We start from the raw sequence: 20,396 nt of genomic DNA on the forward strand, positions 1-20,396 counted from the left end.
CTGGATTTTACACGATCCAGATCAGCCCTCTGGCTGTGGGCCTCCACAATAACAGGCAGCCTGGTTGGCTTCTAGGCCGAAGAGAGTAGGCCTCATTGGGGGTGGGGGTGGGGTAGGGAGTGCCACCTTGATGTTTGATAGTGGGGGAGCTGCTGCAGTAGGCGGCCAAGCTGGATCTTAGGAACCTGGAGGGGCTTCTTTGCCACCTTAACGGCTGCTAGTGATCGGTTTGTGCATAGTGCATGCTTCACCATGTCCCGCCCAAAATGGGAAATTCGCCTCCCATTGATGTTACAGGACCTCAATTTCCATTTTAAAAGGGCTTACCACCTGCCTCCAGGTAATGTTTTGTCTTTTCCACATAGATGGTGCAGATTTCTTCCTGTTACAGAATTTGTTGGATATTTATTCCATTGAAAGCATTTGAAAGAAATGGAGTGGGTTTTGCAATGGGTAGGTGATGTGCAGTGAAGATGAAAATTTAACCTAATTTTAATTAAGACTCTTGGCTCTCTCCTAACTTATTCTTTCCCAGGACCTCATAATTCTGAACATCTTGTAATATTTTTCCTTGTTTTCCACTTCCAAGGTAGCCACCCTATTTGCTATTCACCTTTTTCCAGGATTGGTTATACCTGGGGAGTACAGCATATGCATATCTCCAAAAATGTCATCAATGTTCCTCCTTGATTGACTGGAAAACATACTTGAGTGATGAATTAATTGACCTTTGCTCCAGCCATCTTTCTTTCATCTTACAGCTGACTCTTCTCCACCCCTCCAAACCCTGAATGTGATTTGAACTTCCAAGCAGAAGTTTCTCAGCTGAGTCTTAACAATTGAACATCGGAAATAGGAGCAGGATTAGTCCATCCGGCCCCTCAAGCTTGTTCTGCCATTCGACTACGTCATGTATCGCAACACCATTTCCCCACACAATCCCCATATCCCTCGATATCTTTAATATCTAGAAATCTGTCGATCTCTGTCTTGAATATACTCAATGAATGAGCCTCCACTACCCTCTGAGGTAGAGAATTCCAAAGATTCGCCACCCTCTGAATGAAGAAATTCGTCCTCATCTCAGTCCTATATGGCTTACCTCTTATTCTGAGACTATGTCCCTTAGTTCTAGACCCCTCAGCCAGGGGAAACATCCTTCCTGCATCTACCCTGCCGAGTCCTGTAAGAATTTTGTATGCTTCAATGAGATCACCTCTCATTCGTCTAAACTCTAGAGAATACAGGTCCAGTCTCCTCAATATCTCCTCAGAATGTATCTATTGCACCATGTGTGCTTTCTAAAAGATAATTGCATTTACAATTAACTTGTGTTTTGAAGAAAAGCAAAAGCGGATTATCTTTTTCTATTCTTCTTTGGCAGGTGTAACCTCAACAGGTGCAGCTATTATTAATAGCCAGGGATATGAAGCTGTTCTTACAGTGGAGGCCAGCGATGAGCCACATGGGGTAGTGAAGTTTGCTCTGTCATCTCAAACTGTTTCCATTCAGGAAGGAAATAAAACCATTCAACTCTTTGTCAATAGGCAATTTGGATCCCTAGGTAACAAAATATTGATTAGAACAATGTTAAGTTACACATTTCCAATAGATTGACAGACTGCTTCCATTTTGTATTATGATGTGAATTAGTTAATTAATTAGTATACAATGGTCAAGCTAAGCCACACTTAAGTCATCAAACTTTGCTCCCAGTGTATTTGTGTTTTTTAAATTTATTTAGAGATACAGCACTGAAACAGGCCCTTTGGCCCACCGAGTCTGTGCCGACCAACAACCACCCATTTATACTAACCCTACAGTAATCCTATATTCCCTACCTACACTAGGGGCAATTTACAATGGCCAATTTACCCATCACCTGCAAGTCTTTGGCTGTGGGAGGAAATCGGAGCACCCGGCTAAAACCCACGCGGCCACAGGGAGAACTTGCAAACTCCGCACAGGCAGTACCCAGAATTGAACCTGGGTCCCTGGAGCTGTGAGGCTGCGGTGCTAACCACTGCGCCACTGTGCCATTCATAATATAAATGGAAGCACATTTCCAACTTAGTGACTGTAAAATTCTCTGAACATTTATGTAACATTGCATCAGTTAATAATATAGAGTAGGAGTCCAAAACATGTTGAGTTAATGGAAATGTGTGAGGCGGATCTTCCGCCCACTGTTATGACCTGTCAATGACTCCGTCACAAATCCCAGGGAAGGATCATATACTATTCAGGTCGGGTACCTGCACTTATCATGACACAGCAAAAGCATGCACATCACTGAAGCAGTGTTCCTTGAATCAGCACCATCCCACTTCAAGGGCTGAATTTTTAGGCCTCAATGGGGATGAGCACAGAAGCAAGCGGGTGTGGAAATTCACGCTGCTGGTCAGCGTGTCAGTTTCCCAGCACCATCCCACCACTGGGCCATTTTCCCAGAGGTGGGATGGGGGGGGGAGGGTGACAGGGTACCCACCTGCAAGTGACGGGTAACCAATTAAGGCTGTTTAAAGACCTATTGTCGGAGGCCTACTTGAATTTTCCAGTTGGCCTCCAGGCATCTGGAGACATTGGGGAACAGCCCAGCTGCCTGGAGGTAGTTTCCAGGCTGCAGATAGTGGGGGGAAATGTGGTGGGCCAGTGCTCCAGGCGGTCTTTGAGGCCCTCCCCACCTGCCTGGCTTCAGCTGCAGCCGCAGGCCGCCATGTGGAGGGGCTCTGCCTCCACAATGGTGGCCTGGCTGCTGAAGGGATTGTATTTAGTTGACATTTTAAAAAATTGGAGAGAGGGTGTCTCTTTAGTGCTGGGGCCCTCCTATTGGCCCTCCAATCTCGAGAGCCCACCCTCTGGTCATTAATTGGCCAGTTTGGGGAAAATCACAGCAGAATGACTGTTCCCACATATTGCGGTCTCTGACCCCCATTTGACCCTGATGTTGGGGACCTGAAACCCACGGGGAAAATCCTGCCCTGAGAGGGGGCCCAAAGATTGATACAAATGCATTTAGCTTCATCGTTTATTTGAATCCCCTTCTGGCACAGAAGAGCAACTTTGTTAAGGTAATTGACCCACAATGGTACATACACTTGTTCTTAGTCCCAGTGAGTCACACACCTTCTGTTGGGGGTGCTGTGAGTGGAATTTCTGGGGATGCTTGGAATGGTGTGACTCACTTACAGCTGCTAGAGCATCCTAGTAGGAATGGGTAAAATAATCCTCCCCCTGTTCTGGAGTGGAACTGCTTGGTGTATCCAGTTACAGCCCCCACACCAGAGATTCTCCCCAGTTGTGCCAACCTACTCTGGAGTTAAATTTTAAAAATGGTGTTAATATTGTTCAGTGCTGTTGTATAAAATAATGCAATTCTATTTGGTATTTTTTCCAAAGACTGGAACTGTTCAATTCTATGTCCCTGATATTATGCAGCAGAATAATAGAGGAGCACTTAAAACATTCACTGAAATTCTCTCTACTGTCTTAGTTGTTCATCCTTTTAAGATAAATGAATGAGCATCTTTGTTAAAATAAGAAAAGGAATTTCAGATGAATGTGTTAAGAGTTTGCCCGCTAGTTTCCCACAGCACAACTTTAACCTATGTATTGTGGCATACCAGATGGATTTATGTGATTCTTTGATGGAAAAAAAGTCAATATGCTAGATTCAGCCTGGCAGTTGTTATGACCGAGGCGGGAGCAATACACTTTCAATTCAGTCCCATCACTCCACAGGTTGCAGCATATTATTAAAGTTTTCCCATCCAACTGTAAAACAGCCAAATTAGTAACTAGTAACCCCCAGAATAAAACAGACCAAACCAAGTATCTTTAGACAAAAACAAATTAACTGTTTATTAAAAGCTAAATATTAAACACTATTAAGATAAACCTATGTCTAAAGACCTTATAACTTATTTTAAACTAACTCCCCCATTTTCACACACACACTCAAAGATCACAGTTGACCGATTTATTTTAAAAAATGTTTTAAAAATTAGCTGTTTCTTAAGAATAAATAAGTAACTGGGTTGTTAGTGTTTGTGAGTTATGTTCCTGATGGGTGAGATATCCTAGTGTAAAAATAATCGGATGCCACTCGAAGTCTCCACACAGATTTGATGAAATAGTCCTTCAATAGATAGGCAAACACTTGGGCTGCATCAGGCGTCAAACAGTTCTTTAAACAAGGAGTGCAGCGATGGGTCTAAAAACCAACTGTCTCTCAGTCATAGAATCATAACGTTATACAGCACAGAAACAGGCCCTTCGGCCCATTGTGTCTGTGCCGGCCATCAAGCACTTAAGTATTCTAGTCCCATTTTCCAGCACTTGGCCTGTAGTCTTGTAGGCTATGGCGTTTCAAGTGCTCATCTAATTACTTCTTAAATGTTGTGAGGGTTCCTGCCTCTACCACCCCTTCAGGCAGTGTATTCCAGTCAAAACTTTACTGCAATTTCCAGAAAACACTATCAGTCAAGACAGATTCAATCTTGAAGCAAAGACTTCCTGTCTTCGAAGTAAAGAAAATGAGTTTTGATACTTTCAGCAATACAAATGGTCTCTTTAAAGGGTTTTTTTTCCTCCTTAGGTAATTAAACTGGCCTGTAGCTCCTTGTAGAATTTTTGCTTGAGAGAAATAGACAGCTCTTTCCTTCAGTCAGCACGCTTCACTGGTGTTTCTCAAAACTGGTTTTAGTTGGTTTTTACACAGTTAAACTGAAATATTACAACGTGACCTCCTGACTCTCCTGCTGTTGCCTAGGTAACAAATGCAGCTGTGTCACTCCTCTCTCTCAAAGGCACACTGTTTCAAACAGAGGAGAAAAAAATACAGTTCCGTGACACAGTGTTGATGGCATATGAAGGTCTTAAGCCATCAAATTTAATTTAAGTTAAAGTCAAAGGAGTCAAGAATTTTGTAGGAGCCCTTTAAAGCAGAAATGCAATTATTGTGTCAATTTTCCTACCCCAGAAAACATGTTTTTTAAAATATAGACTATTAAGGGGAGTGGGTCTGGTGTATCATTTGGAAACTCTGAGGGTAACTGACTTTGTGCAATGCTTAAAAATGGCTGATAGCATATCAGCTGCCTGTTATACATCTCTCCCAATTTGCATTTCTGTTGCATTCAATGTAAGTGAAAATAAGGAGAAATATAAAACAAGTAAAAACACATCCACAATAGGCTTACAAATAGGTGAGAAAGGATAGCAGAGCTTGCCCATTGAGCCTGTCCCCTATTGACCTGGTATAACTTTGACACACTATCATCATCTCCTCCCCAAAGTCCCCAGTTACGCAATCGCCTGGGAGAAGCAAGAGAAGAAAAAAAAAAGCCTTGTGCCAATTTTGGAAATAAAAATGGAAAATTCCACTCTGACGCCTGAAGGCGATGAAGCCTTCTGTTAGTCCTGAATTTCCTCAATGTCAGTTACACTGTTGCGCGGGAATATTACTTAAAAAAATAAATTGCAATTATATTTGAATTCTGAATACTTTGAAATATACATTGTTACTAAATTTTCCATGCTGTCTGTTGTTTTGAATAATGTTTTCTTTTATTGTGCAGGTGTGATTAACATCACTTTTGAGACAGTACAAGGGTCTTTGCTACCTCTGAACCTAATTGAGGAGTCGTTGGCTGAGCCTGGTCTTGATTTTCTGTCTGTGTCTGGTTTTGTTATTATGGAGGAAGGAGAAACTACTACTGCCATAAATGTCACTATTTTAGAGGTGAGTCACAATTCTATCCGGAGAATTTAACATTTTGTAGTAGGGTATACCATGTGACAAGCTTAACTCTGTTTTCTGTGATCACAACAAGTACAGAGCTGCTGCAGAAGAGAATATGGTGACTTTGGTACCAAAGCGACTTTGGATATACGATAAATAGTAACTCAGGAACTTTGGAACAGGAGTAGGATATTCAGCCCCCTCCAGCATTTTCCATCTTTTAATTAGATCAAAGCTGATCTGTTCCTGAATTCCATTTATCCACCTTTCATCCGTATTCCTTGATGCCCTTGCCTATTAAAAATGTTTTGATCTTGGTCTTGAGAGTTTCCATTGTTGCAACATCCACAGCCTCTAGGAGAGAAAATTCTACATTTCTACCCTTCTGTGTGTGAAAAAAAGTGCTGCCTGATTTCATTCCTCAGTAGCCTAGCTTTAATTTTTCGATTGTTCTGGATTCCCCACCACCGTCTCTCTATCTACTCATAGTCAAGAAAACACATTATGCTAAATGAGATAAAAACAAGAAATGCTGGAACCACTCAGCAGGTCTGGCAGCATCTGTGGAAAGAGAAGCAGAGTTAACGTTTCAGGTCAGTGACCCTTCTTCGGAACTAGCAAATATTAGAAATGCCAAAGGTTATAAGCAAGTGAGCCGGGGATGGGGCAATTGATAACAAAGGAGAAGGTGTAGATTGGACAAGGCCACATAGCTGACCAAGAAGTCATGGAGCAAAGGCAAACAGTATGTTAATGGTGTGTTGAAAGACAAAGCATTAGTACAGATAGGGTGTTAACGAACTGAAGATTGAGCAGCAGCAAGTACAAACATGAAAAAAAACAGTGGGTAAGCAAACTGAACAAACTACAATAAAATGAAATAAACCAAAGAAAAAAAAATTGTAAAAAATGTAAAAAAGAAAATATAGCTAAAAATAAAAGTAAAATGGGGGGCCCGTCATGCTCTGAAATTATTGAACTCAATGTTCAGTCCGGCAGGCTGTAGTGTGCCTAATCGGTAAATGAGATGCTGTTCCTCGAGCTTGCGTTGATGTTTACTGGAACACTGCAGCCATCCCAGGATAGAGATGTGAGCATGAGAGCAGGGGGGAGTGTTGAAATGGCAAGCAACTGGAAGCTCAGGGTCCTGCTTGCGGACTGAGCGGAGGTGTTCTGTTTGCTTACCCACTGTTTTTTTTCATGTTTGTACTTGCTGCTGCTCAATCTTCAGTTCGTTAACACCCTATCTGTACTAATGCTTTGTCTTTCAACACACCATTAACATACTGTTTGCCTTTGCTCCATGACTTCTTGGTCAGCTATGTGGCCTTGTCCAATCTACACCTTCTCCTTTGTTATCGCTTGCCCCACCCCCGGCTCACTTGCTTATAACCTTTGACATTTCTAATATTTGCTAGTTCTGAAGAAGGGTCACTGACCCGAAACGTTAACTCTGCTTCTCTTTCCACAGATGCTGCCAGACCAGCAGAGTGGTTCCAGCATTTCTTGTTTTTATTTCAGATTTCCAGCATCCGCAGTATTTTGCTTTTATTATGCTAAATGAGTCTTTTTAATTCATCGGTTGGAAACTCGCATAAACTTAGAAAAAAGAAAAACGGGAATATTACAGACAAGCTTTACAAAGACTTTGCCACGGCTAAAAATGGCCACCACCATTTGCATTTGAAAACCTTGCATATTCCAAGGCATCCAAGTGGAGTCACATGTCTGGTTAGCCTGTACCCAAAACAATGGCCTGCCCTATGGATTGAACTACCCGAGACTGCTTTCATTATCAAGACATTCAAAGCCATCCTGGGACATTAACATTGAAAGGGCAAACCCCTCCAGGGGAAAACATTGGCACCATGAGGCTTGAGAGTTGGAAATTCCCAAACTTGAATCTCATTAGAAGGTACCAGAGTATACACTGAGCCAGTCATGTGACTATCTGTCCATCTCTGTGAAAGTGGGGAGTTTCCCTTGGACAAGCAGACAAGCCAGTAACTTAATCTGTGCAGAAGCCAGAAGGGCTGTCTCTCTCTGTCTCTCTAGAGGGCCTGGTGGGGTGTGTGAAGCCTAGCTGTTGGCTGCTAGATTGAAGACAAAGACACCAAGAAGGAAGCTCTCAGCTCAACTATCTCCAAGAACAACTATCAACGCAGAACCTCAGGATCACAAATTCAACTGGAAGACGACTAAAGTCGCCAGACAACACAGACTGTCTGGGCTGAATTTTACTAGCCCTCTGATGTTGGGGGTCGTGGCGGGGGACCCCGCAAAATTCTTCTGGGAGAGGCCCGCTATGACCCCCGTCGCCAGGAAGGCCCCGCAGTGTTTTACTGGCAGTGGAGAGATCATGGTGCGGCCCCCCCCACCACTTGGCGGGGGAGCCTTCCATCTGAATATGCAAGTGATATCATCATTGAAGAATAATGACTTACCTGGTAGCAACGGCCATCTCACGCCAATATTCCAGCCACCGGCTGGAACCCCTGCGTCTTTGGAACTCCGTTCAGAGTTCTGAGGCGTGACACTGGTGGAGAGGAGGAAGGAGTGAAATTTTCAGGGCTGGGGTGTGGCGCAGAGGGGAAAACTGTTTACATTGGCTGAGGGGATGGTGGAAAGGGGTCGAAGGACAAAGATTATAAAATTTGGGGGTGGAAGGTCAGTACCGGCAAAAATGTTTTTTTGTGGTGGGGGAGAGGGAAATAAATATATTGTTTGATCATTGGGGTGGGGTGTGGAAGAGGGGCTTTGATGTTTGAGTGTTTTTATTTAAATTAAAGGTGGTTCTCTTTAAAAAAATTTAAATTGCCATTAAGGGCTTGAAGCTCTTTAAAAATGGCACAGGCGCCTGCGCGGTGGCATGGACGCCATTGCCTGGGATGGAGGGGTTGCCCTTTACATCATCGGGGGTGGCCGCTCCGCCCCCTCCATTTAAATGAGCCCCCAAGTGAAATATTGTGGGGGCTCATCGATGGGCCATCCGCACAGGTGGACCGCCAACTTCAAAGCACACCGCCGTGATTTGCGGTGCGCTTGTAAAAGTCAATTGTAAAATTATTTTTATTTGTTCTGGATTTGACAGGCTCTTCCACAGGTGCTGCAGAAAAATGCGTTTGTTGGGGCTGTTACACAGTTGGCTGTCCCCTTGCGCTTTTGTCTTTTTTCCTGCCAACTGCTAAGTCTCTTCGACTCGCCACTCTTTAGCCCCGCCTTTATGGCTGCCCGCCAGCTCTGGCGAACGCTGGCAACTGACTCCCACGACTTGTGATCAATGTCACAGGACTTCATGTCGCATATATATATATATATATATATATATATATATAAAATGTGTGTGTGTGTACACAAGCATGAAAGCGTAGCATAATTTAATTATTTTACTTAGATTGGGTTTAGGTTTTTAAGTATATAAACTCACTTCTTTCTTGTTTAAACTCAAGAAAACCAGTCTGATTGTACCTTTGTTGTGATCATAAAGAACCAAAGGTACTGAAGTGGTAAGCACATCCACTGTTTGAAAAGGAGTAAAACCTGTTGCGGTCAAATAAGAAGGACAAGAGATGAGCCTTGTGAGCCCTCCTTACCTGATCGTAACAGAAATTTGGGGGCTCGAGTCTGGGGTCGTAACCTAACGACAAATGAGAAATTAGAAGTGGGAAACCAAATTGATACCTATCAAAATTTTAACAATCTTAATACAGGTTTTCTTGTAGTTTTCGCTATTAGAATACTAACATGTCCACATTCAAGGCCAGTACCTTCCTAAGCCAGAATGATGTAACTTAGGACAGGTTAAATGCCCTATCTACTGAAGAGCTGAGGAATGTAGCTGGGCAGTTAGGGATTACTATCCATCCAGAAGCTAGGAAACCCAAAATCCTAAAACTTGTTCTGAAGAAGGGTCACTTACCTGAAACGTTAACTCTGCTTCTCTCTCCACAGATGCTGCCAGACCTGCTGAGTATTTCCAGCATTTCTTGTTTTTATTTCAGATTTCCAGCATCTGCAGTATTTTGCTTTTGTCCTAAAACTTGTGCCCAACCATTCTGCACTTCAATCTGAAGTCTCAGAAACAGGGTGAGAGTCAGAAACAGACAGGGTAATGTTCGCTAAGATACAACTAGAACAGAGCAAATTAGAATTAGAGAGAAAGAGCAGAGAGAGCATCAAGAAAGGATAAAAGAAAGGGAGGAAAGGGAAAAAGATAGAGCTTTCCAAAAGGAGAAGAAGGAAAGAAAGTTAGGGCTGCTCAAACTAACTAGGGGAAGACCCAATACGCCCAGTGAAGGCACATCTAGTGAGGGAGCTACCCCTCGCTCAGGACCGAGTGCTGAGCTCTTAAAGTTCTCCCAGTTGATACCAAAGTTCAATGAGGGGGATGTGGAAGCATTTTTCATCACTTTTTGAAAAGTTTTCAGAACAGCTGAATTGGCTAGCAGACAGCTGGACTCTGTTATTGGAAAGCAAACTAACAGGAAAAGCCCATGAAGTTTATTTGCTGTTGCCAGATGAGGGTTCATAATGAGATTACTAAAATTGCTATCCTGGGTGCATAGAGCTAGTTTCGGAGGCATACTGCCAAAAATTCTGAACTCTCTGAAAGCAGCCTGAACAAACTTACCTCAAGTTTGAAGGAGTTAAGCAGCTTGCTTTTGACCAGTGGATAAGAGCACTCAAATTATAGCCCACATATCAAAACCTCAGAGAGGTGATCCTTCTCGAGTTCAAAAACTTGGTTCCCCCCTTCCCATTTAAACCTACATAGTGGGACAAAATGTTCCAAGAGCCAGGCAGGCCGCAATCATGACTGATGAATTTATGCTTGTTCACAAGCCCTTACCCCAAGGGAAACTTTTCCCTAGTCACCTCCAAAACCCTGGAAAGGATAAAAGGTGGCAGAGTGATAGGTTGCCCGAATAGCCATGGGCGAGAAGGGAAAGCTGGACAAATAAGGGGCTCTACTCAGCCCAAAAAGGACAGTGCTGAGAGCAGAAGTGATGCCCGAAGACCTGCGCATTTCCATTGTAACAAGGCAGGTCACCTTCAAGCTGACTGCTGGAAGTTATGTAGAAAACCTGTAGGATTAATCAGGGCACACTAGACCAGTGCAGTAGAAAGGGCCTTGATGGAAAGCACAGCAAAACAGCTGCGGCTTTAACTGCAGCAGTAAGACCCAGTAAACCTACTGTGGTGAGTGTGGGAAAAATTTACAAAATCCTTGAAAGTTACCAGGATTTTGTGTCCTAAGGAAAAGTGACCCCAAGTGATGCCAGCAAGCCCATAGCCATACTTAGGGATACAGGAGTCACCCAATTCCTTCTGCTGGGAAAATGCATGACCTTTCCCCCAGAGAGTGCATTGAATGCTAGTTTGTTAGTGAATGGTATCGGAGGGTGGTATATGCCCACACCTTTATACTGGGTGCACCTGGAGTGCGACCTTGTTTTGGGATTGTCCCTAGTCTACCTGTGGACGGGGTCGACCTGCTGCTGGGTAATGATCTGGTGGGGGCAAAGGTGGTTACTGCCCCAGTAGTTTTAGAGAGACCGAAAGAGGTCAGGGAGACAGAGCAGTTGCAGGAGCAAGTCCCTGGCATTTTCCCTGACTGCATGGTGACTCGGACCATGGCAAAACGAGCTCCATCAGACGAGGCTGAACTAGGACTGCAGTCAGATGACCCTACTGTCTGGTTATCTGAAACCTTTGGGAAGTTAGAGGACCCAAACTCAGCAAGCCGACCCAGTATTAAAAAAGTTGGCACAAACTGCCCAAACTGAAGCTGAAGCATGAGGAGTCCCAGGGTGCTTCGATTTAAAGAATGAGCTGCTGATGAGGAAGTGGAGATGTCCTCACTGACTTGTAGACAATGAGTGGACAGTGGTTCACCAGATAATGGTACCGTAAAATAAGATTAAGAATATCCCAAGAACTTCCAATGCTGGACAGGTCAGTGTACGAAAAACCCTAGCCCGCCTAAACAGTATTTTGAATGGCCAAAACTCCACATCCAGGCATGCTGCTATGAGGACCCCCATGAATGGTACAAATGATTGGGATTTCTCCTGTTTGTCACCAGGCTCTCAGCCAATGAGTCCACCAGCTTTAGTCCCTTTGAATTAGTTTATGGACATGAGGTAAGTGGTCCTCTTAAATTAATCAAGGAGAGGTTTTTGGGATACAGGGATGAGTCTTCCATGTTAGGCTACATCTCCATGCTCTAGGAGCAGCTCACGAAAGCCTGTGCAGTGGCTCAGGAACACCTAAAAATCTCCCAGACAGCTATGAAAAGGCAGGCAGATAAACATGCCAAAGCCAGAACATTTCGGCCTGGAGACCATGTGCTAGTATTACTCCCAATTCAGGGTGAATCCTTGAAAGCCCGGTTCAGTGGCTGATACCAAGTAGCAAAAAGACTAAAGGAAAAAACAAAGGTTATGACACATTAAAATGTTAAAACAGTATCACTCCCGGGAAGGGGACAGACAAGCAAAGATCTGTCAATCAGGAAAGAAGGGGATGAAAGGGACAGTGAGGATGAGTTAGAGGAAGGCCTGGAGGATTCCCGAATTGAACCCCCTACTGTCCGGTTAGCCAACCCTGAAATGTTGGAAAAATTAGACCCTACAACTCTTCTACTTAAATGCAGAAGAAAGAAATCTGCAGGGACAAGGAAAGTTCCCAAAAGGGCAGACCGAAAGTGAGACAGATGGCTCACCGAGTTGAAGTGCCGCAGGGGAGTGCAGTGAAAGCTGGATATACACCTGTGAGCAGTAATGTCCCAGAGGACATGGGGCAGATCGGAGAAAAGACCTTCCCCACAGTAAAGGGAAAAGGGAAGGAAAACTCCCCTAAAGTAAACAGCACTTGTGTAACTCACCAGAAAACTAAAAATTAGGTCAATGTGGATCTACCCACTGAAGAACCCAATGATCAGGTCCCAAATCTAAAGCTAATCAAACCAAATAATTTCAGTTCAGAACTTAGCAAAAACAAGGGCCTGGAGGAAATCTCAGACACCTCACAGGGGCTGAAAAATAATTTATTACCCATTGTCACTATAGAGAGAATGATTATCAAGGTGATAGAGCCTGAATGGTTAAAGCCATGTGTTGCAGAAACAACAGTTGAAGGGTTAAAATTTGTACATACCAGAAGACTTGCCAAAGCAGTAATGGAAATTTGCATGCCCCAAGCTTCACCAACTATCACATGTTTATTGAGATGCACATTCCCAGAGTATTACAAATTGATGCTTGAGAAATTTTAACCCCATCTGACAACACATAACCCAAAAGAAATGCAAGTTCTTAATGGTACCTCATCCAAAGGAAGGGTGATTACCAAAACTCCAAAAAATTAAACCAGAAAAGCTGCTGCAGACAATGTCAGCTGTAGTTATTCTAAGATTAATGTGTGAATTTGAGAAGTGAGTATTTGAGAATGAATGCGTGTGCTTTTTTTTTTATAAGCTTGTAATGAAATGTTCCTATCATCACATTTCATTCTGTATGATGTGGAGGTGTCAGAAAACATGCTATGACAAATGAGGCTTTTTAATTCATCAATTGGAAACTCACATTCAACTTAAAAAAAAAGGAAAACTGGAATATTATAGGCAGGTTTTATAAAGACTTTTCCAAAGCTTTACATTTGAAAGTACTTCAGGACCATGAATTCAACTGGAAGACAATTAAAGTCGCCAGTCAACACAGACAATGTATAATTTTTATTTGTTCTGTACTCTAATCCAACACAAATCTATTCCTCAGCACGCTGTAATCTTATTGTCTGTAAGATTCTTGTATGTGTGTCTGTGTGAAAGTCTAGTGTATTTTATTATTTTATTTAGATTGGGTTTAGATTTTTAAGTATATAAACTCACCTCTTTCTTGTTTAAAGTCAAAAAAACCTGTCCAATTGGTTCTTTTAAGATCACAACAAAGGTAAAAGGTAAAACACTAACTGAAGTGTTAAGTGCATCCATTTTTTGAAAAGGAATAAAACCTGTTGCGGTCAAATAAGAGGAAGGACACGAGGTGAGCCTTGTGACTCCTCCTCACTTGATCATACCAATATTTTGAATCCTTTTATCAATTTATATATTTCAACCCTATCACCCGAATCTACTGTACTTGAGGGAAGGGAAGCCAAATTTATGCAACCTTTCCTCATCATTGAAACCTTTAAACTCTGATATAATTTTGATGAATCTGCATTGCACCCTCTCCAAGGTCAATATATCCTTCCTGAGGTGCAGTGCTCGAACTGATCTCTAGAAGGGGTCTGACCAAGGCTCTGTACAACGAAGTATAACTTCATCCATTTTGTATTCCAGTCCAAGTAACTCATCTCCTGACTTCCCAAAGCCTGTCCACCATCTACATGGTACAAGTCAGGAGTGTGATGGATTGCTCTTCACTTGCATGGATGGGTGCAACCCCAACACTCAAACTTTGGCACCATCCAGGACAAAGCATTGATCGGCACTCCATCCACGACATTCACTCCCTCCACCACACCTGCACAGTGTCAGCATTGTGTACCATTACAAAATGCACTGCAGCAACTAACGCTTCCTTCGACAGCATCTTCTAAACCCGCGACCTCTACCACCTAGAAGAATGAAGGCAGCCGATGCATGAGAACACCACCAGCTGCAACTTCCCTTCCAAGTCACACACCATCCTGATTTGGAACTATATCGCTGTTCCTTCACTGTTGCTGGATCAAAATCCTGGAACTCCCTTCCTAACAGCACTGTGGGTGTACTTACACCATGTGGACTGCAGCGGTTCAAGAAGGCAGTTTACCAACACTTGCTCAAGGGCAATTAGGGATGAGCAATAAATCCTTGCCTAGCCACGCTTATGTCCCACAAATGAATAAAAAAAATCCTCCCCTTTTGTCAAATTTTAATTTCAAAACAGCAATGTAATGAAATTAGAGAGGTTCTATAACAGGTGGGCAAACCGCTCCTCCAGATTACTGCCATTCAGTCGGGACAAATATTTACCCCAAGCCATGCAATTCCCTATGAGTGAAACTCCACCCTAAAGATATGAATCCCAGTCACAGTATTATATTCCAGATAAATAGATATTCAAATTGAAATCTTTCAATAATATACATTGAAATCTACCATTGTAAGCCTCAAAGTATCAGTAATATATATTCATATTCTGATCTCCACGAATTTGATGATGGCACTAACCTATTTATTTTGAATAGGTTATTGTCTCCATTAATACAGCAAAGAGAGGAATTTGATGCTGGCTGTTGAGTTTGTATGCAGTAATTTCAAACTTTAGTCTTCATCATTTAACATCTTGTCACATTAAAAATAAGCTCTTGCAATGTCATCCAATGAGGCTTTGAGCTTTTAGTGTTTGCCCTGGTTGCCATTGTTAAATTCTGAAGGAATGTGAACATGTGAATAGAAAAGATAAGAAAAAACAGTTTGTCCATCAAGCTGACCCCACATTATCATGGTGTAAATTATGTACACCAAGACATCCTCTGAGTGACAAAACACAGAGACAATAAACCTTAGGCCAATTTGGTGGGGGGTGTGGGGGTGGGTAACTCTGGAAAATTCCTCTCTAAGACCCGAAAGGGGATTAAACAAGTTCCAGGAGACCACAATGACTGTGAGACACATCCCGAACACCCCACCTACCTTCTATCTGTAGTAATGACAGCCTCTGTCAGTAACTCATCCAACATCCTTTTCAGTGCTTTCAGTGAATCAGCAAATTGTTCCATATGTCAATGATTTTAACAGGACTGCTGCCAGCTGATTGGGGAAAGGCAAGTGTTATGTTTATGCTAGGTTACCAGGTTTAGTTTGTAATATCTGATTTAATTAAGAGCAATGCAGATATCACACTTTTGTTAAATAACCAACTGGTTTATTTACAACATATTAACTTAAAGGTTCTTACCGGATTTCAGTACAACCAGAGCAGTGTGTTTTCTGTAGAAGATGCAAACAGTCTCTGTCTTAGTTTCTCTTTCACTCTGCAGCTCCACCCAGAGGCTTAAGCAATCAAACACAGTGAACATCGATAGTGGACAGACTGATACAGTCAAACCCTGATCGATCAAACACTGCAGCAAGTTTTTTTGGTTTTTAAATTTATTTTTTATTTTTGCAAGTCTAGGAGAAGCATGAATGTATCACAGCTGCTGGTGTTCCTGTCCACTCTCAGCCAATGAGTTGCCTGTGAATACTGGAGCAGTGCTTGTACCTTTCTGATTTGATGTAAATGAGAGCCCAACCCTCAAAATAGCTTGGGCCTCTGAGCAGAGACTTTGAGCAGGCAATGCAATCACACCCCACCTGCTACCTACCTGAAGTATTACTCAAACATGAAACTGATTTCTGTATATTTAGTGTTCCCTTCTAGCAGCTTAAAGGCAAGTTAATAGGCCAATAATTTACCAGTTCTGACTTCTGCGCTTTGTAATGTATATAACATCAAATCACAGAAGCCATGTCACTAAGATCTTTTTCAGTGCCTTTTAGTGATTTATAACAGATGTAGAATATATATTACATAATTTTGTGATGTATCTGACTTCAGAGCAGATATATAGTTTTTTTGTCTGTTGTGTTGAAATGTGCCTTTTGCAGGATGAAATTCCTGAATTGCAGGAGTTCTTCCTCGTGAATCTAACATCTGTGGAGCTCATCTTACATGATTTGACCCGTTTCCCTCCTAGACTGGGTGTGTATTCTGTGTTTTTATACCTACGTATTTAATTGTTTAATATAATAAAATTGAATCCTCTTATCATTCATATTTTGAAATATGTGTCTATGCTTTCATCCTCTGGGGGCTCTTTGGTCAGCCTGTAATCCTATTTTGAACTGGGTTTCACTTCTCTGCTGTGTGCCAGATTGGTTCCTGTTGTTAGCATCTCCAGACTTATCTTTTGCTGAGCTCTGATGAAAGATTATTGACTTGAAACATGAGGCTGAAATTTATGGGCTCCCGAATGATAGCAATGGAGGCGGGGGCCATAAAATTGCGTGGGAAGTTTGTTGGGGGGGGGGGGGGGTGGAGTGCCTGTCACCTTACCGTGCCTTCTTTAGTCCTGGACAATTGAGGCCCCTAAGTGCCCAATTAATGGCCACTGCAGGGACTCTTCCTGCCGCTGCTGGTATTTTACGTGAGGAGGTTGCCCAGTAACTCTAGGGGGGAAGATGGCCCTCCTCCGTGGGCAATATGTGGCCTACGGACGGTGTCCAGTGGCACACCTGTGGCAGCACCCATCCAACCACCCCGCCTCACCCCACCTCGCTGAGGCCTGCCTGAGTGGCCCGGTGAGCCCTCCCCCACTTAACTTCAATCCAGGCTCAATGGCTGCTCTTCTTCAATTGACTGCTGCAGTTCCAGCAGTGGCCACCGCTCTCGGTGGCAGTACTAGAACTGCTGAGCTGCCAGCTCTCTGATTGGCCGGCAGCTCTTGGAGACGGGACCTTGTCCTTAAGGACCAGGACCTCGGCGCCAGACAGTTAATTGCCTGAGCGTCGTGAAATGCAGCTGGGGATCCCCCAAATAGCCGAGGTGGTGTACCTCTTACCTTTAGGCCCGGCATCGGAGCCCCTGCTAGCTGCATTGAATCCAGTCCGTTAACTTTGTTTCTCCCTCCACAGATGCTGCTCGAACTGCAGAGTAGTTCCATCATTTTCTATTTTTATGTTTCTTCGCATTTTCTATTTGTCTCTGAATTGAATTGAATTCATCAGTGACTCCTGGCTAGAAGATACTTCCCTTGATAATTTAGGTCCTTTCATAGCTAACTGATTTTTCTGTTATTTGGCCGTACCCTAATTTATACCCATGCCACCCTTTCATCTCCACCAATAAACCATAAAATCTCTCTAAACTTTCCCTAATTGACCTTTCACATGCATTTAGGTTGGTGCTCTGAATCCAATCTTTTGTCTCCCATTTTACCTTTCCAGCCTTCTGCAGGTCACACTCTCCTCATTCAATTATGCCTGCTTTATACACTTGTATTTTTGGCACCTTCTTCTATTTTTATTTTTTGTAATTCATATGGTCACTCACTTTTGGTTTTAAAGGTTTGGTTTTTGTTTCCAGATGCTGCAGGTCAAGTTTCCCAGATAATTGTTGATGCAAATGATGGTGTAAAAGGAATCATTCAATGGCAAAGTATTAAGTAAGTGTTTAATTAAGAATATAGGAACATAGGAGCAGGAGTAGGCCATTCAGCCCATCGAGCCTGCCCCACCATTCAGTACAATCATGGCTGATCTTCCACTTTAATACCTTTTTCCCACACCATCCTCATATCTCTTTATGTCATTTGTATTTAGAAATCTGTCAATCTCTGCTTTAAACATACTCAATGACTGAGCTTCCACAGCCCTCTGGGGTAGAGAATTCCAAAGATTCACAACCCTCTGAGTAATTAAATTTCTCCTCATCTCTGTCTTAAGTGACTTCCCGCTTATTTTGAAATTGTGTCCCCTGGTTCTGGTCTCCCCAACCAGGGGAAACATCTTAGCTGCATCTGCCCTGTCTATCCTTTTAAGTATTTTGTAGGTTTCAATGAGATCACCTCTCATTCTTTGAAACTCTCAAGATTACAGGCCCAGTTTCCCCAATCTTTCTTCATAGGACAGTCCCGCCATCCCAGGAACAAGTCTGGTGAACCTTCGTTGCACTCCCTCTACAGCAATAATATCCTTCCTAAGGTAAGGGGACCAAAACTGCACACAGTATTCCAACTGCGGTCTAACCAAGGTTCTATACAATTGAAGCAAGACTTCACTACTCCTGTACTCAATCCTCTTGCAATAAAGGCTAACATACTATTAGCCTTCTTAATTGCTTGCTGAACCTGCATGTTAGCTTTCAGTGACTTACTGACGAGGACACCCAGGTCTCTTTGTACATCTACACTTTCTAATCACTTATCATTTAAGAAGTACTCTGCACATCTATTCCTCCTACCCAAATGGCTAACCTCACAATCTTGCCCACTCACTAAGTCTGTCCAAATCCCCTTGAAGCCGCTTTGCATCTTCCTCACAGCATACATTCCCACCTAGTTTTGTGTCATCCGCGAACTTGGAAATACTACACGTGGTCCCCACATCCAAATCATTGATATATTGTGAACAGCTGGGGCCCAAGCACTGATCCCTGTGGTACCCCACTAGTCATAGCCTGCCAACGTGAGAATGACCCGTTTTTTTCCTACTCTCTGCTTTCTGCCTGTTAAGCAATCCTTAATCCATGGCAGTACATTACCTCCTATCCCATGTGCTTTAATTTTGCGAACCAACCTCTTGTGGGGGACTTTATCAAAAGCCTTCTGAAAATCCAAGTATACCATGTCCACTGACTCCCCTTTATCAATTCTGTTAGTAACATCCTCAAAAAACTCCAACAGGTTCGTCAAATATGATTTCCATTCATAAATCCATGTTGATTATGTCCAATCAGATCATTATCCAAGTGTTCATTCATTACATCCTTTAGAATAGATTTGAGCATTTTCCCAATGTAAGGCTAACGGGACTGTAATTCCCTGTTTTCTCGCTCCCTCCCTTCTTAAATAGTGGGGTGACATTTGCTTCCTTCCAATCTGCAGGAACTGCTCCGGAATCCATACAATTTTGGAAGATGATCACCAATGCATCCACTATCTCCATAGCTACCTCTTTCAACACCCTGGGATATAGAGTATCAGGTCCTAGGGACTTATCAGCCTTCAGCCCCATTAATTTCTCCAATATAACCTTCTTACTAATACTAATTTCCTTCAATTCATCTTTCTCCCTAATCCCTTGGATCTCTAATTCTGGGAGATTTCTTGTATCTTCCTCAGTGAAGACAGGCATAAAGTAATCATTTATCTTCTCTGCCATTTCTCTTATTCACCATTATAAATTCTCTTGACTCTGCCTGTAATGGGCACACATTTGTCTTAGCCAAACGTTTCCTTTTTATGTACCTATAGAAGCTTTTACAGTCCGTTTTTATATTTTTTGCTAGCTTACATTCATATTCTATTCTCCCTTTCTTTATCAGTTTCTTAGCCCTCCTTTGCTGTGTTCTAAAATCCTCCCAATCTTCAGGTTTACGACTACTTCTGGCAACTTTATAGGCCTTTTCCTTTAATCTAATACCATCCTTAACTTCCTTTGTTATCCACTGTTGACTGCCTTTACTTTTGTGTAAACTATGTAATATTTCTTTAATATTGCCTATGTACTGTCATACCCTTTATCATATTTTCCCAATCCACCTCAACCAATTTGCCCCTCATACCTTCATAATTTCCTTTATTCAAATTTAATACCTTGGCTTCAGATTGAACTACCTCACTTTCAAACATAATGTAAAATTCTGTCATATTATGGTCACTCATCCCTAAAGGTTCTTTTACAACAAGATTATTAATTAGCCCTTTCTCATTACATAATACTTAATCTAAAATAGCCTGTTCTCTAGGCAGTTCCTCAACATACTGCTCTAGAAAACCATCCCTAACACACTCCAGAAACTCATCCTCCACAGCATTAGGTTTTAGGTCATTAGGTTTACCCAGTCTATATGCAGATTGAGATCACCCTTGATTACTGTATTACGTATGCTACATGCTT

General features: G+C 42.5%; 1 protein-coding gene across 1 annotated transcript in view; it reads left to right on the plus strand.

Moving 5' to 3' along the window:
• Positions 1 to 20,396, plus strand: part of adgrv1 (adhesion G protein-coupled receptor V1) — an 810,104-nt gene that overhangs the window by 249,778 nt on the left and 539,930 nt on the right. Inside the window, exons 36-39 of the mRNA XM_068029668.1 lie at positions 1,385 to 1,564; positions 5,580 to 5,743; positions 16,386 to 16,479; positions 17,863 to 17,941. Of these exons, the coding sequence (XP_067885769.1) occupies positions 1,385 to 1,564; positions 5,580 to 5,743; positions 16,386 to 16,479; positions 17,863 to 17,941 (517 nt within the window). The remainder of the gene's footprint in view (positions 1 to 1,384; positions 1,565 to 5,579; positions 5,744 to 16,385; positions 16,480 to 17,862; positions 17,942 to 20,396) is intronic.

This window comes from Heterodontus francisci, chromosome 4 (genome assembly GCF_036365525.1).
Source record: "Heterodontus francisci isolate sHetFra1 chromosome 4, sHetFra1.hap1, whole genome shotgun sequence".
Classification (NCBI taxonomy): Eukaryota; Metazoa; Chordata; class Chondrichthyes; order Heterodontiformes; family Heterodontidae; genus Heterodontus; species Heterodontus francisci.